Source organism: Talpa occidentalis, unplaced genomic scaffold (genome assembly GCF_014898055.3).
Source record: "Talpa occidentalis isolate TD23 unplaced genomic scaffold, MPIMG_talOcc4v2.1 talOcc4.11, whole genome shotgun sequence".
Classification (NCBI taxonomy): Eukaryota; Metazoa; Chordata; class Mammalia; order Eulipotyphla; family Talpidae; genus Talpa; species Talpa occidentalis.
Window position 1 is genome coordinate 12986197 of NW_023601104.1, and position 13631 is coordinate 12999827.

General features: G+C 45.7%; 1 protein-coding gene across 1 annotated transcript; it reads right to left on the bottom strand.

Annotated features, from left to right (window-relative positions):
* Nucleotides 1–1368: 1368 nt before the first annotated feature.
* On the bottom strand, nucleotides 1369–4233 carry ELL3 (elongation factor for RNA polymerase II 3). The gene is made up of 11 exons (XM_037502368.1): nucleotides 4102–4233; nucleotides 3842–3877; nucleotides 3373–3491; nucleotides 3060–3261; nucleotides 2892–2971; nucleotides 2671–2746; nucleotides 2342–2522; nucleotides 2190–2232; nucleotides 1889–2060; nucleotides 1629–1673; nucleotides 1369–1548 (listed from the first exon to the last, which is right to left on the bottom strand). Exons 1-11 carry the CDS (start codon nucleotides 4231–4233, stop codon nucleotides 1438–1440), a joined length of 1197 nt encoding a protein of 398 aa, XP_037358265.1. The 3' UTR covers nucleotides 1369–1437.
* Between the last annotated feature and the right edge of the window lie 9398 nt (nucleotides 4234–13631).

Genomic DNA, 13631 nt, shown 5'->3' on the forward strand with positions numbered 1-13631 from the left:
TTTTTTTCCCACAATAAGGAGAACCAAAGGTTCTGTAGACTAGCCCCATCCAGTAGAACTCTCTACAATGATGGAAATGTTCTGTAATCCTCATTGTCCAATATGTGGCTATCGAATATTTGAAATGTAGCTAGTTAACTATATTTTAAATTTTCGTTAAATAGTCACTTGTAGGGCTAGTATTGTTCAGTATTACTGTAAATCAACTAACCAGGTACCTGTAAATCCTTTCTATATCTCATTTCTTTCTATCCTTGTATGTTTATGTCCAGGCCCCTAGCCTGATAATTAGAACAGGTGAGGGGCCTTTCATGTTGGGCTCTGTTTCTGGTCCTGCCCTTGCCCTGAGAATGGGTTGCTGTTTATCCTTGCCATGCAGCTGAGCTCCCAAAGGCTATTCTCTGCCCAGAAATGCCCTATGAGGGTGTGGCATCAGGTTTGGGGCTTCATCCAAGTTGTTTCAGGGATTGCTGACATTGCTAGGTGCAGCTCTCTCCCCCAAAGCCCAAGGTGTGGTCCATTAACTTCCCTCTCCAGTGGAACTGGGACAGGCAGTGTCATACCTGGTTGTGAGTGAAGCATCCACTTGTGCAACAATGAGGAATGAAAAGAACTGGTGCCTGTTTTTGTTCAAATGAACTGAACTATTTCCCTTTTTTGGTGGATAAATCCAAATCCTGACCACATTTACAGTTTTCGGTCAGAGCCCTAATTGGTAGGTGATTTTCTATCTCTATTTAGAAAAAGAAAACTATTTCTATATCTCTACTTGTCAGTTATAAAAGGAATTTGGTAGAGCTTTTGAAGAAGTAAAGAAGCTTAAACCATAATCTTGGAGATTCTGATTCATAAGACTTGAGCTAGGGTCTGGAGGTCTCATTTTTTAAGAGCCCCAGAAGTGGTTCAGGTATATGAACCACTGCCTAGGAAAATTTAAGTGAAGTATATAAACTTGTACAAAGGACACAGAAGCAATCAGCTTTAATTTTTTTAGCCATATTTACACATTTATGTGTACTTTAAGTACAAGGGTAACACTCAAGACTTTCCCCATTATATCCAAGTCCTTTAGCTCTGTTGCCAGAACTTATCCTTTAGGGAAGTTATCAAGCTAAATTCACTTAATCTAATGTCTTCAAGGTATATCTTGTCCTGGAAATGGTGGCATTTCTCAGGATTTGAAAATCACTTGGCTGAACTAAAGGTGGAGAATCCTAGACTCTGCTACTTTTCCTAGTCTCCTGGGCACTTCTGTGGAGTCTGAGCACTATACCCAATCCTACAAATTAATATATGACATCAATGAAAATCCTTAACCTAGAGCAGTTTTCCTACATGCCACCACAGACTCAGCAATAAGAACAAACAATTGCACTCTATAGCTGCTTGGTTCTTCATTATCTCAGTGGGCAAATTGTCAAAAGCCTCCTGACAGCTTCAACTGCCTCTGTTCTTTTCCTCAAACTCCAGGATGAGACCTTTAATGTGGGCCAATTTCTGATGCAGGTACTCACAGCGACGCTTTTCTTCCCTGTAACCCGGATACCGCTGCAGAGAAAAAGCATATTTTAAAAAAAAAAATACACCATTTCTATCTTCTTGGCTACCATTCCCAGACCTTGTCTTACCTTCCTGAACTTTTTATACTCCTGCACTATCTTTTCTTCAAGCACCTGAAACAAAGAAAATACTGGCACTAAGTTGATGTTGAGGGGAAAAAGCTCCAATTCTTTTAAGGGAAGGTAGTAATGTACCTTCTTAAGCCACAAAATGATACAGACTACTTTATCTCAAAAGAAGCTTGCTTTTTGTTAGTCATTGAACACAGACAGACATGGGCAGATAGCAGGGAGTTTATGGCCAGTAGAGCTGGGAAGCCAATCCTTACTTTGTGTTCTGGAGTTCCTCGTTGCACTCTCTTGATCTCAGCTCCAAGTTCTATGAACCTTTGGCTTGCAGCCCCAACACGAGCATGCAGGATGCGGTATTCAGCATAGTCTGTCTCAAAGTCCTGCTCATAAGCATGTTGCTGCTCTGCACTGTGGATGGCCCTATATTGCCTGCCAAGAGCAGAGAACTGTCAACCTTCAATTTCATTGCTCCTAAAAGCTCCCAGCCCTCATTTTATCAAATTTGTCATATCTCGTAAGCACAATGCTTGATAAAACTGGAAATGGCAGGGAACTCACAGAAGGTAATCTGGAACCTCTTCAGGACTTGAGGATTCAGAGTCTAGAAAGGAAGAAAGAAGGCATAAAGGTGATTATAGGCCTTCTCTTAAGCCAATGCCTCACCCCCTTCTACCCTTTATCCATAGCAGTTTTACTGTCCTTTAACTCACCTGCTTGTACTGAAGGACTATGCCCCAGTCTGGGACCCATGTCTTCATCTTTATCTTCTTGTTCCCAATCTTCTTCTTGTGGATCTTGACCGGGTAGCCCTTGTAGGGGACTTGGAGCTGGAGACAGAGTTCTGGGCCTCTTTTCTTTCAGTTCTGTAGTGGCTCCAGACGCTGAACGTTTCTGTTGGGGAAAATATCGTAGAATAAAACCAGAAATTCCTATTCTGTCCTTGAAAATTCCTTCCATATGATGAGCTCTGGAAACCTCAAAATGAGATGTCCCAATTTTTAAGATTTAACCTGAATGAAAACTTGCTGTTTAAACTTACCTTGTCCAGATGTTTCTGGCTAACAGAGGAAGGAAGTATCTGATCCTGCTCTCTGTTTGGAAGATGAGTATGGTTCCTAAGATATTTGAAGAGGGAATGGGAGAGATGAAAGACCAACGCAAGGGGCAAAACTAGATCTCTTATTACAGGGTTTAGGAAGGAGATTAGAGAGGAAAACAATACCAAAGCTTCCCAGGTTAGTGCCACCCCGCCTCAAGTACCTCACTTCCCATTGTGTTATGTGTTCCCTTGAGGATCCTGGGAGTGACCGTCCTTGGCTGGTTGCCAGTGGGTCTGGCACCTGATACAGAAAGTGACAGGGGCACTTGGCTTCTGGGGATCCAACTTTGCCCCACTTTTACCCAACTCCCTGCAGTTCCTGACCTCACCTCTTCTAGTACCATCTGTGGCTGTGAAACTGCCGATTCTTCAGAATAGTCTTCCACATTCTGCCAACTCTCAGGATTTCTTGCATCTCCAGTCAGGTTGTATCTCTGAACTGAAGATGGGGCTGGGATAGAATCCATGGCTGCCCAAATAGTGAGGCGCTCCCTGAGTGGGCCCAGGCAGTGGAGGCGATTAGGTCCAGATCTGGAAAGGGGTGGTGAAAAAAAAAGTGGAGGGTAGAGAACTTTTAAGCACCTCTGAACATCCACTCCCATACTTTCCACACCCCCTTATCTGTTCTCTATTCCCCCTTACCTGCCTAAGCGCTGGCACACAAGGTCCAAGCCACCACCACCACTACTAAGCTCCTGGCCACACTGGGACACTATGAAGGAGAAGACGCAAGACCATCGGGGACCTGGGAGCCTCAGGTACTGGAGATGAAAGGAGACGTAAGGCCATGAAGTCATCCCCTCCCCCTCTTACCAATGCCATTCTTCCCCGAACCAGCTAAGACTGAAGATGGGTCCCAAGAGGCTCGTTAGCACACCAGGTGCAGCTGGGCCCGAGTGCCCCAGGAGACTAAGGCGACATAGTCTCGCCTCAAACGCAGCCTCTTGGGACCACACCCCCAGCAGCCCGCTCGCCCCAAGCAGGAACTTCTTCAGACCGTGACTGCTCAGGGCCTCCAGAACTGATCGTACCTTCCCAGAGCCCACTCGTCTGCGCGCCGCCTCCGCGGCCCCCCGCCCCCCGCCCCCACATTCCCGGTGACCACACATACCCCTCGGTTGCCTTGGAAAGAGATCACCGGCCGAACCTGCGGGGAAAGCACACAAGCTGCTAAGCAAGCGCAGGTGAAGCGGCCCCTCCAGGGTCCCGAGGAGGACCTGCCTCGCGGGGTTCACTTGCAAAAATGGGGAGACCGGAGTCTGCGGATACAGCTCCCCATCCCCAGGTCCCTTTGCCAAGGTCGCCGCCTAAGGCTGGAGGTCGCAAGGTGTAGGGGTTCGTTAGGGAGATGGCGCCCGGGTCCAGCCTCACCTGTTGCCGCTGACACTCCTGCAGCGCCCGCAGCGCCGCCTCGTTGAGTCTGAGAAGCAGGAGGCTGGTCCGGGCAGCCGGTGTGAAGCAGAGCCGGAGTTTCCCGCTCAGAAAGTCCTGGGATCCCTCCATGGCCGCGAGGTCGAGCGCGAGCAGGACGGCAGGCGAGGGCCAGCACCACCACCTCCGCCGTGCAGGGCTCGGCGGGCGCACTGGTTAGCCTAGGTGTGTCCCGCCCTTTCCAGGCCCCGCCCCCGCCCCACCCCCGGCCCGCGCCGCCCGGCAGGTTTCCCGGCCGCGGGGGCGGGGCTTTGCTCCCTGCGCCCCAGCAGTTCTTCTTGGATTGGGGTGCGCCGCGTGGGATTTCGTACGGGGCTATCCCAGGAACCGGGAGAAAGTCTGCGGCCAGCTTCAGAGCGCTCACGCAGACTCTCCAGTCCTGCCTTAGTTTCCCCAGCCAACCTGAAATCTGAGTTGCCGTCTGAAAGTGAAGCTGAACCTGCAGTCTCTAGAGAGTTTCAGAGGGGCCAGAGAGGGTCTGGTTGCTGGGCAGGCTCCACTGACTGAGCCTGGTAGGCCACAACAAGCCTTCAGGGACCAAATGATGGCGAACCCCAAGGGGGCTTCCTGGCGCCGCAACCAGGTGCAGTGCTTTTGCTTTCTCCCGCCGGTGATGCTGCCGCGGACGCGAAACCGGTTCCTGTGACTGGAAAGAATCACGCCCCGTCAGTGTCTAGGCAGCGGATGAAGCTTGGCTGTCGCGGGTTGGAGCGCCCCCCACCGGTAAGCGGGGATGGGTTATGGGGAGGCAGTCAGTTTGGAGGGAGAGCAGAGGGTGGATGTGACTTTGTTGTAAGGGAGACCTACTCCCTGAGGCCGGCCAGAAGGTATTCCGGAGGGCCAGTGCAGTGAGATCGTAGGACCAATCACACCAGACCGGCCCTTGGTTCCTCCACTTGTCCCTATTTAGTTGTTTCCCAAGAACCCTAATGTTCTATGTCCTAGCCAGGACCCATCTGCTAAATCCCCGAATTTACATAATCCCGGGTGCCCTCTACCCCAAATCAAAGTACTTATACATTCGTCAAAACTCATCAGATGTGTGTGTGTGTGTGTGTGTGTGTGTGTGTGTGTATAAATTGTAGGTCAGTAAAGTTGATTTTAAAACAAACCTGCAACTTCAACAACACAAAGATTTACCTGTCCATTTCAGGACTCTCTGCTTCTCTGGGTGACAGTTGGGTGATCTGATAAGCAGTTGTGGATAAAGCTGGTCTCCCGGGCTTCCTTTTCTTCTCAGATGACATCTGTGACCTTTTGTTGCACTTTCCTGGATTTAAACTCAAAGGAGAGACTAGAGTGGTGAAAATTTCCAGAGATGGGAAGAAGTGCTGTAAAAGTAGATGACTGGGAAAGATATTTAAGGAAGGGAGAAGAGAGGCAGGCATCTAACAAATGGGAATCTTTGCATGTTATTTAATCCCTACAATAACTTCATAGTAGGTGTTTTTTTTATCTACATCATTCAGTGATTTGACAAATATTTTTGAGCTCTTACTGTATACTAGATGCTGTACTTGAACCTTCAGGTACATCAATGAACTTCTGGCTTTGGAGAAGCCTACATTTTAGAGCTGAGAGAGACACTATAAACACATCTCAGAAATAAACCTAAGAATGAGCATTAGAGGGACCTCCCTGATGGCTCAGGGGTTAAAGACATAGCACTATCAAGCTTTCTCAGCTACTGCAGCATGAGTTCGATCCCGGCCAGGGTCCCCGACCAGGGAGGTAATACATATGGCGCAGCAGACCTCTCCTATCTCACCTGCTGCTCCTCTCAGCAATGTATTTCAGTAGATCTGCCTGCTCTGCTCCCCAACTCTATCTCTGGTGAATCCTCTCACCTCTCTTGCCCCCTCACCTCTGGCCTACACCCCAGTTCTTGTATACATAGATAAATCTTTTTAAAAAAGAATAAACATTAGAAGGTGATAAGTGGTAAAGGAAGAAGAAAAATAGAGCAAGTTAAGAGTGTTTGAAAGTGTACCCTTTCTTTTAAAAAAAGATTTATTTATTTATGTGTACAAGAACCGGGGTACAGGCCAGAGGTGGAGGAGGGTGAGAGGATTCACCAGAGACAGAGTGGGGAACAGAACAGGCAGACTGACTGAAATACACTGCTGAGGGGAGCAGTGGGAGAGTCAGGGGAGGTCTGCTGTGCCGGAGATTGAACTCGTGCTGAGTGGCTGCCCATAGCTTCGTAGGTTGCGTCTTAACCCCTTGCGCCACCAGGGAGGCCCCGAAAGTGTACCCTTTATGGAAAGGGTTGATTGTATATTACATAAGATGGTCGGAAAATGCCTTCTGCAGATGAAATTTGAGCAATGCCCTAAAGGATGTGAGTGCACTGGCCAAGGTGTACTGTTGGAAGAAATGCTTTCCAGGCAGAGGGACTAGCCAGTGCAAACTCAGTAAGTCAGAGTGTGTCTGGAGTGAGGAAAAGTGGAAGCCAGTGTAACTGGAACACAGCGAGGGAGAGGAGAGTGAGAAGAAACAGAGTCGGGAAAGTAAGGAGCCGGGGTGAATTAGGTCATGAAGGACAGTGTGGGCCATTGTAAGGATTTTGGCTTTTACTTTGAGTTAAATGGGGAGTCACAGCTGGGTTTTGTGCAGAGTAACATGAAGTCCCTTCTATTTTTAAAGGATCACTCTAGCGTTGCAGTGTCAAAAAATGACTGTAGGGGGACAAAGATAAAAGCAGTATGACCTAGCAGGAGATTACTGTAGTAATCCAAGCCAGAAATGGTGGTGGCTTCCACCAGGGCATAGTAGAAATGGAAGAAAGGATAGGGTTCTTGATCTGTTGACAGGGCTGCTACAATTTCCTAATGGAAATCAGGAATGTGGTATGCAAGAGAGAAATCAATAGATGATTCTAGGGTTTTTGCCAAACTGACAGGATGAAATTGTCATTAGTTGAGTTGGGAACACTACAGGTGAAACAGGGTTAGTTATGAACAGGTTGAGTTTTCTATTAGAATCCACTTAGGGATGTGGAGTAGGCAGTTATGTACACATTTGGCGATTAGATTATAAAAGGAAAAAATTACATTCAGATAGTTAACAACATGTTAAAATGTTTGTGGTTTAGCAACTGCACTTTTTTTTTTTTTTTTTTTTAAAGATTTTATTTATTTATTTATACAAGCACTGGGTACAGTCAGAAGCGCGGGAGGGTGAGAGAATTCACCAGAGCCAGAGCGGGGAGCAGAGCAGGCAGAAGGACCGAAGTACACTGCTGAGGGGAGCAGCGGGCGGCAGGAGAGGTCTGCGCGCCATGTGGGACCCTCCTCTGGTGGCCGGGGAGCAGCCGGGGATCGAACCGGTGCTGCAGAGGCTGCGGGCAGGTTCGTAACCCAGCGCTCAACCGCTGCGCCACCGGGGAGGCCCTAGCAACTGCACTTTTATCAATGCAATAAATAAAAAGATTTAGAGACAAGTTTATTTATTTTTAATGATTTATTTATTTATGTATACAAGAGCTGTAGTACAGGCCAGAGGTGGGGGGGGGGAGAGGATTCTCCAGAGGCAGAGTGGGGAACAGAACAGGCAGACTGACCGAAGTACACTGCTGAGGGGAGCAGCAGGTGAGACAGGAGAGGTCTGATGCACCATGTGGGTAGCTCCCTGGCCGGGGATTGAACTAGTGCTGCAGTGGCTGCAGATAGCTTCATAGGTTGTGTCTTAACCCCTTGCACCACCAGGGAGGCCCTAGAGACAAGTTTAATAATGATTGTAATTATAAAGTGATGATGAGTACAAAATTATATTTTGGTACCTAAATTGTCATGTGTAATAAAAACACTCAATTTTTCTGTTGGTAAGAACACAGGTATTAACAGTATTTGTGGTTTACCATCTATATTCATAATTGAAGAAAAAGCTAAATTTCTGTTAGCAGTTAATAAAGATGTACATTTTTTCCCTTCCAAGTTCACAGATTCCTTGAACTTTATGGTCTGCAGATACAGGTTTAGAACCTCCTTGTGACCTTAAGCAAGCAATTAAACTTCTCTAAGATTCAGTTTTCCCACAAATTCTTAGTGTTGGACACATTCTTTTTTTTTTAAAAAAGATTTATTTATTTATGCATACCAGAGCTGGGATGCAGGCAAGAGGTGGGGGAGGGGGAGGATTCACCAGAGACAGAGTGGGGAGCAGAACAGGCAGATCCACTGAGATACACTGCTGAGGGGAGCAGTGGGTGAGACAGAAGAGGTCTGCTGCGCCATGTGGGTCACCTCCCTGACTGGGAATCGAACTCTTGCTGCAGTGGCTGTGGATTGATTCATAGTGCTGAGACTTAGCCCCTTATGACACCTGGGAGGCCCCTGGACAAATTCTTAACTTATTCACTCACATTTCTCAGCAATTATTTCATACCATTTTCACATCTCATCTTCCTTATTACCACATGCTTTGGACCTGGGGATATTGTCCATGATATTTAGATATTTGGACATGGGGATATTTCTTTCCTTCTTACCAGAGTTAGTGGGGCCTGTGACTCTGGAGTGTCACTCTCACTCAAGTGTTCACTTTGTTGGGAGTCACATCGCCCCTCAAGGATGATGCTGCTATAATAAGGGCATATTTTTATTTTTTAAAATTTATTTATTTATGCATACAAGAGCTGGGATACAGGCCAGAGGTGCAGGGGCAGGGGGTGGTTTGAGAGGATTCACCAGAGACAGAGTGGGGAGCAGAACAGGCAGACTGACTGAAACACACTGCTGAGGGGAGCAGCAGGCGAGACAGGAGAGATCTGCCACACCATGTGGGTAGCTCCCTAGCTGGGGATCGAACTTGTGCTGCAGAAGCTGCAGATAGCTTCATAGTGCTGTGCTTAACCCCTTGCACCACCAGGGAGGCCCAATAAGGGAATATTTTAATAGATGACTCCAGCACAATAATTTAAAACACTTGAGAAAAGGGCCTCCCCGGTGGCGCAGCGGTTGAGTGCTGGGTTGCGAAGCTGCCCGCAGCCTCTGCAGTGCCGGTTCGATCCCCGGCTGCTCCCCGGCCACCGGAGGAGGGTCCCACATGGGCGCAGACCTCTCCTGCCGCCCGCTGCTCCCCTCAGCAGTGTACTTCGGTCCTTCTGCCTGCTCTGCTCCCTGCTCTGGCTCTGGTGAATTCTCTCACCCTCCCGCGCTTCTGACTGTACCCAGTACTTGTATAAATAAATAAATAAATCTTTAAAAAAATTAAAAAAATAAAACACTTGAGAATAGCGGGAGGAGGGCCACGCATATTTTCCAGTAGGAGAGCAGAATACTAGTAGCCCGGACTGCTATGCATTAGCTCCTTGCCTCTGAACTTCTGCTCAAAGTGTTGAAGGAGAAGTAGCAAGAGGACTTGAAGGCAACAGATAAATAGATTGCTACAGGAGAGATGGTTGACAGGATTTTGTTAATAGCTGAGGGTTTTAGTAAGCAGGAAGTGAGAAGGAGTAGAGAGAATTGGAATCGAGAGGGTTTGGTGACTATCAGGGAAATTTGCTTTATTCCGCTGGTGTCTTTCAATGGAGAGAGGAGAGAAATGGGGGCTCCCTGATGGCCTAGCAATTAAGTCTCAGCTCTGTCACCCTATCACCTCAGTAGCCTGTGTTCAATCCCAGCCAGGAAGCTAATGCACATGGTGCAGCAGACATCTCCTGTCTTGCCTGTTGCTCCCCTTAGCAGTGTATTTCAGTTGATCCACCTGTTCTGCTCCCCACTCTGTCTGTGGTGAATCTTCTCACCACCCACCCCGCTGGCCTACACCCGGGTTTTTTGTGCATAAATAAATAAAAATAAATCTTAAAAAAAAAAGGAGAGAGAACTTATGAATGTCTATGGCAAATGTCAGCTGAACCAAGGGAAAAGCAGAGGTATTTGGAAGGAAGTGCAGCTCAGAGCCCCTGACTTTGCTCATGATATATTCACAGATGTATGTAGGACAGGTAGGAGGTGCTCTGTGGAGACAGAGCTCTTCAGGAGCATAGGTATTCAGTAATGAATGCTATTACCAGTCCAGGAAAAGCCCAAAGTGAAAAGGGAAAGTGTTTTAGCTCCTCTTCTCAGGCATTTTCTTTTCTTTTTAAAAATATTTATTTATTTATGCATACAGGGTACAGGCCAGAGGTGTGGTGGTGATGGTGGTGGTGGTGATGGTGAGAGGATTCACCAGAGACAGAGTGGGGAACAGAACAGGTAGACTGACTGAGGGGAGTAGTGGGCAAGACAGGAGAGGTCTGCTGCACCATGTGGGTCAGCTCCCTGGCCTGGGCGAACTCATGCTGCAGTGGTTGCTAATAGCTTCATAGTGCTGAGACTTAACCCCTTGAGCCACCAGGGAGGCTCTCCCCCTCCAAATGTAATAATTATCTTTTTTAGTTTTTTCACTTATTTATCTATGTTCTCATTATCATTCATTTTCATACTCCCTTCTGGAAGTACAAATACTCTCTTTAAAAACTATCAAATAATTTATCAGTTTTTTCAGTTTCCTGTTTTTAACTTAAATGTATACATCCAGAGCCTTTCATCCTCCTACTCCAATCTGAAATGGTAGCTTCCTTGGACTGCTGCAGAGCTACCATTCTGGGATCTCCCTTCATTAGCAACCGGGGGATTTTCTTCACTTATCTTCTATGTTGTATGTTCTTTTTCCTGTATCTTATGATTTGGTTTGCTCCCTAATTTTGGTGTAATACATATCTGATAGCTTCCTGAAAAGGCGCAATGTAGCTAAGTCCTCTGAAACTTTGTATTAAGGCTAGGTAGAAAAGTCAAGGTTGTCTGCCCTCATATACATCCCACTGGTATATATATATATATATATATATATATATATATATATACACACACACACACACACACACACACTCACACACACACACTCTCCAGACCCATCTCCCCACAAGGATAGACAACTGACCCATCAAAGTCATCTTGGGATTTGAAACTAAATGGAGAGATTCAGAGTCTCTCTTGGACAAGCTATAATATGTGAGGGCAGGTAACGCTGGTGGCCATTTCCTATCATGACAAGGGATCTAGATCTGAGAAAGCAAAGCAAAGATAGGAGACATGTAGGTATTGCAACTGGTTTTAGTTTTCCCTACCATCATTCCCAGTCCAGCCCATCCCCCCCGCGGTTGATTATATAAGAGAAAAAATTTCCCCTTTTACTCAAATCAGTCTGAACTGAATTTCAGTTGTCTGTTACCAAATGAGGCCTAGCATCCTGGATGTCTGTGATAGCTTCCTGATTGATCTTCCCAGTTCCATTTATACACTTTAATTCATTTTCCTCCAACAGAGTGATCTCTTCAAAATGTACATCCTGCTGATGAAGAGCACAGCCTGGGGTTGATTCTTAGCCACACCCTTTATTATCCAAGTTTCCTTGGGAAAGTTATTTAACTTGTCTGTGCCAAGATTTCTAAATCACACAAAAGGTCATTGTGAAGATAAAATAAGAAAATTACACTGAATGTATTTGATAAGCACACAGAGGGCCTCCCTGGTGGCGCAGCGGTTGAGCGCTGGGTTGCGAAGCTGCCTGCAGCCTCTGCGGCGCCGGTTCGATCCCCAGCTGCTCCCTGGCCACCGGAGGAGGGTCCCACATGGCGCGCAGACCTCTCCTGCCGCCCGCTGCTCCCCTCAGCAGTGTACTTCGGTCCTTCTGCCTGCTCTGCTCCCTGCTCTGGCTCTGGTGAATTCTCTCACCCTCCGGTGCTTCTGACTGTACCCAGTGCTTGTATAAATAAATAAAAATAAATCTTTTAAAAAAAATAAGCACACAGAGCCAGTAATAAGCTAGTGACTTGCCTCTTACCTATCTGCTAACCATGTAGCTCTTCATGGGATGACCTAAGGGAGCAGGACTTAGGGTCTTCACACATGCTGTTTCCTCTCCTGAAATGTTGTCCCTGTCCCTCCTCTCATCACCAGAGTAACTGCTCATCCTTTTGCCTTAGTTCAGTTGTCACTTGCTTCACCTTTCCAATCAAAATTAGAGTCTAAGGTATACTCCCTTCATAGAACCATCAATACTAGGTTTCATCCCAGCACAGGTAGAATTGTTTATATAATCTTCATTCAGATTACAACTGTTTTGATCGGTAGGTACTTAATGCTGTATACACAGTTAAATATTTTGAATATCATCCTTGCGTAGAATCTTTTCCTTCAAAGCAATTATCACAGTCAATTTGCATATACATATATAGATACACACAGAAATACATATGTAGGTAGCAAACACACATGTATTCTGTTATATTAGGCATTGTGTATACAGTGATGAGTGATGAATAACATACCTATGTCTATATCTGTATCTTATCTCCATATTGGATCCTTAATACAATAGCTGGCACACAGTTGTTACACAGCACAATGCATATTTGTTCAAAGAATGAATTTTTTGACAACTCCTGGAAAACTAGACTGCAAGTGTGGAAATAGTCTAGGCTCTGACAGGATTGGAAATAGAGTCTTGTGCATGGGGATAGAATGGAATAAGTTATAAGGGGATGGTGAGAGGGTGATTCCACTCACTCACTCACCTGAACTGATGCAGTTAATAGGGAGGAAGAAGGTGCCAAAAAAGAATTTGCTTCTTTATCCTACATGATTTCACTTATCACTGGATAGTTTGTTTTTTTTCCATGGGGCTGGTTCTGTGTTCTCTCCCTGATTCCATGTTGGACAGAATTACATAAGGATGTGAATACCAAAAGGGAGGGATCATTAAGGGCCATCTCAGATACTAGCTAATGCAGGGGAGTTAGAAGAAGTTGAAGAAGAGAAGTTTTAGGACTTGAAGAAGGGAGATCAAGGAGACATTAACTGGATGCTTATGATGGGCCGACTCCTTTCAATCCAGTAATCTTTATTAATCTTTTCCACAACATATTAAGGAATAGAAGCAAAGAAAAATAAGTGTACAAAATCAAATGCAGTTAATACCAGAGTCAGGATTTGTACATCGTTATGTGTGCCACCAAGGCTGAACTATTACATTTAGGGCTATGTGCTCCTGGTACAGTAATTTGTTAGTATAGAGAAACATCATTAAATAAAATTGGAAGTATAAAAATTAAATGCTTTTCAATCATCTGACTATGGGAAGAGAAAGATAAAGTTTGGAAGATTTATGCTTTATAATGTAACACTTGTTTATGTCTCTTTTTTCCAATAATAACTTTTATTGCATCTTAAAAATATATCACAGATAGGTCTGAAGAATCATCCAGTATCTTGCTATTTATATAGCTGGACAATTTAAATCTTATTCATCAGCCTGCTGAACTGTTTCTTTTTCAGAAACACAGATACTATCCAAAAATTTCCTGATATCCTTGTTTTTAACTGTTGTAGCTTGCTGAGTCAAAGCAACTGAATTTGATACAAGTGCAATGTTCTTTTTTTTTTTGCAGAGAAGAACAGAGGTGTAGGCCAGAGGTAAGGATGGTG

Coding starts and splice junctions, on each gene's coding strand:
- ELL3 (XM_037502368.1), bottom strand. CDS start 4,233: ATGGAGGGATCCCAGGACTTTCTGAGCGGGAAACTCCGGCTCTGCTTC. Junction 2,972..3,059: donor CACAGATGGTACTAGAAGAG/GTGAGGTCAGGA, acceptor TTTCTGTATCAG/GTGCCAGACCCACTGGCAAC. Junction 2,747..2,891: donor ATAACACAATGGGAAGTGAG/GTACTTGAGGCG, acceptor CAAATATCTTAG/GAACCATACTCATCTTCCAA.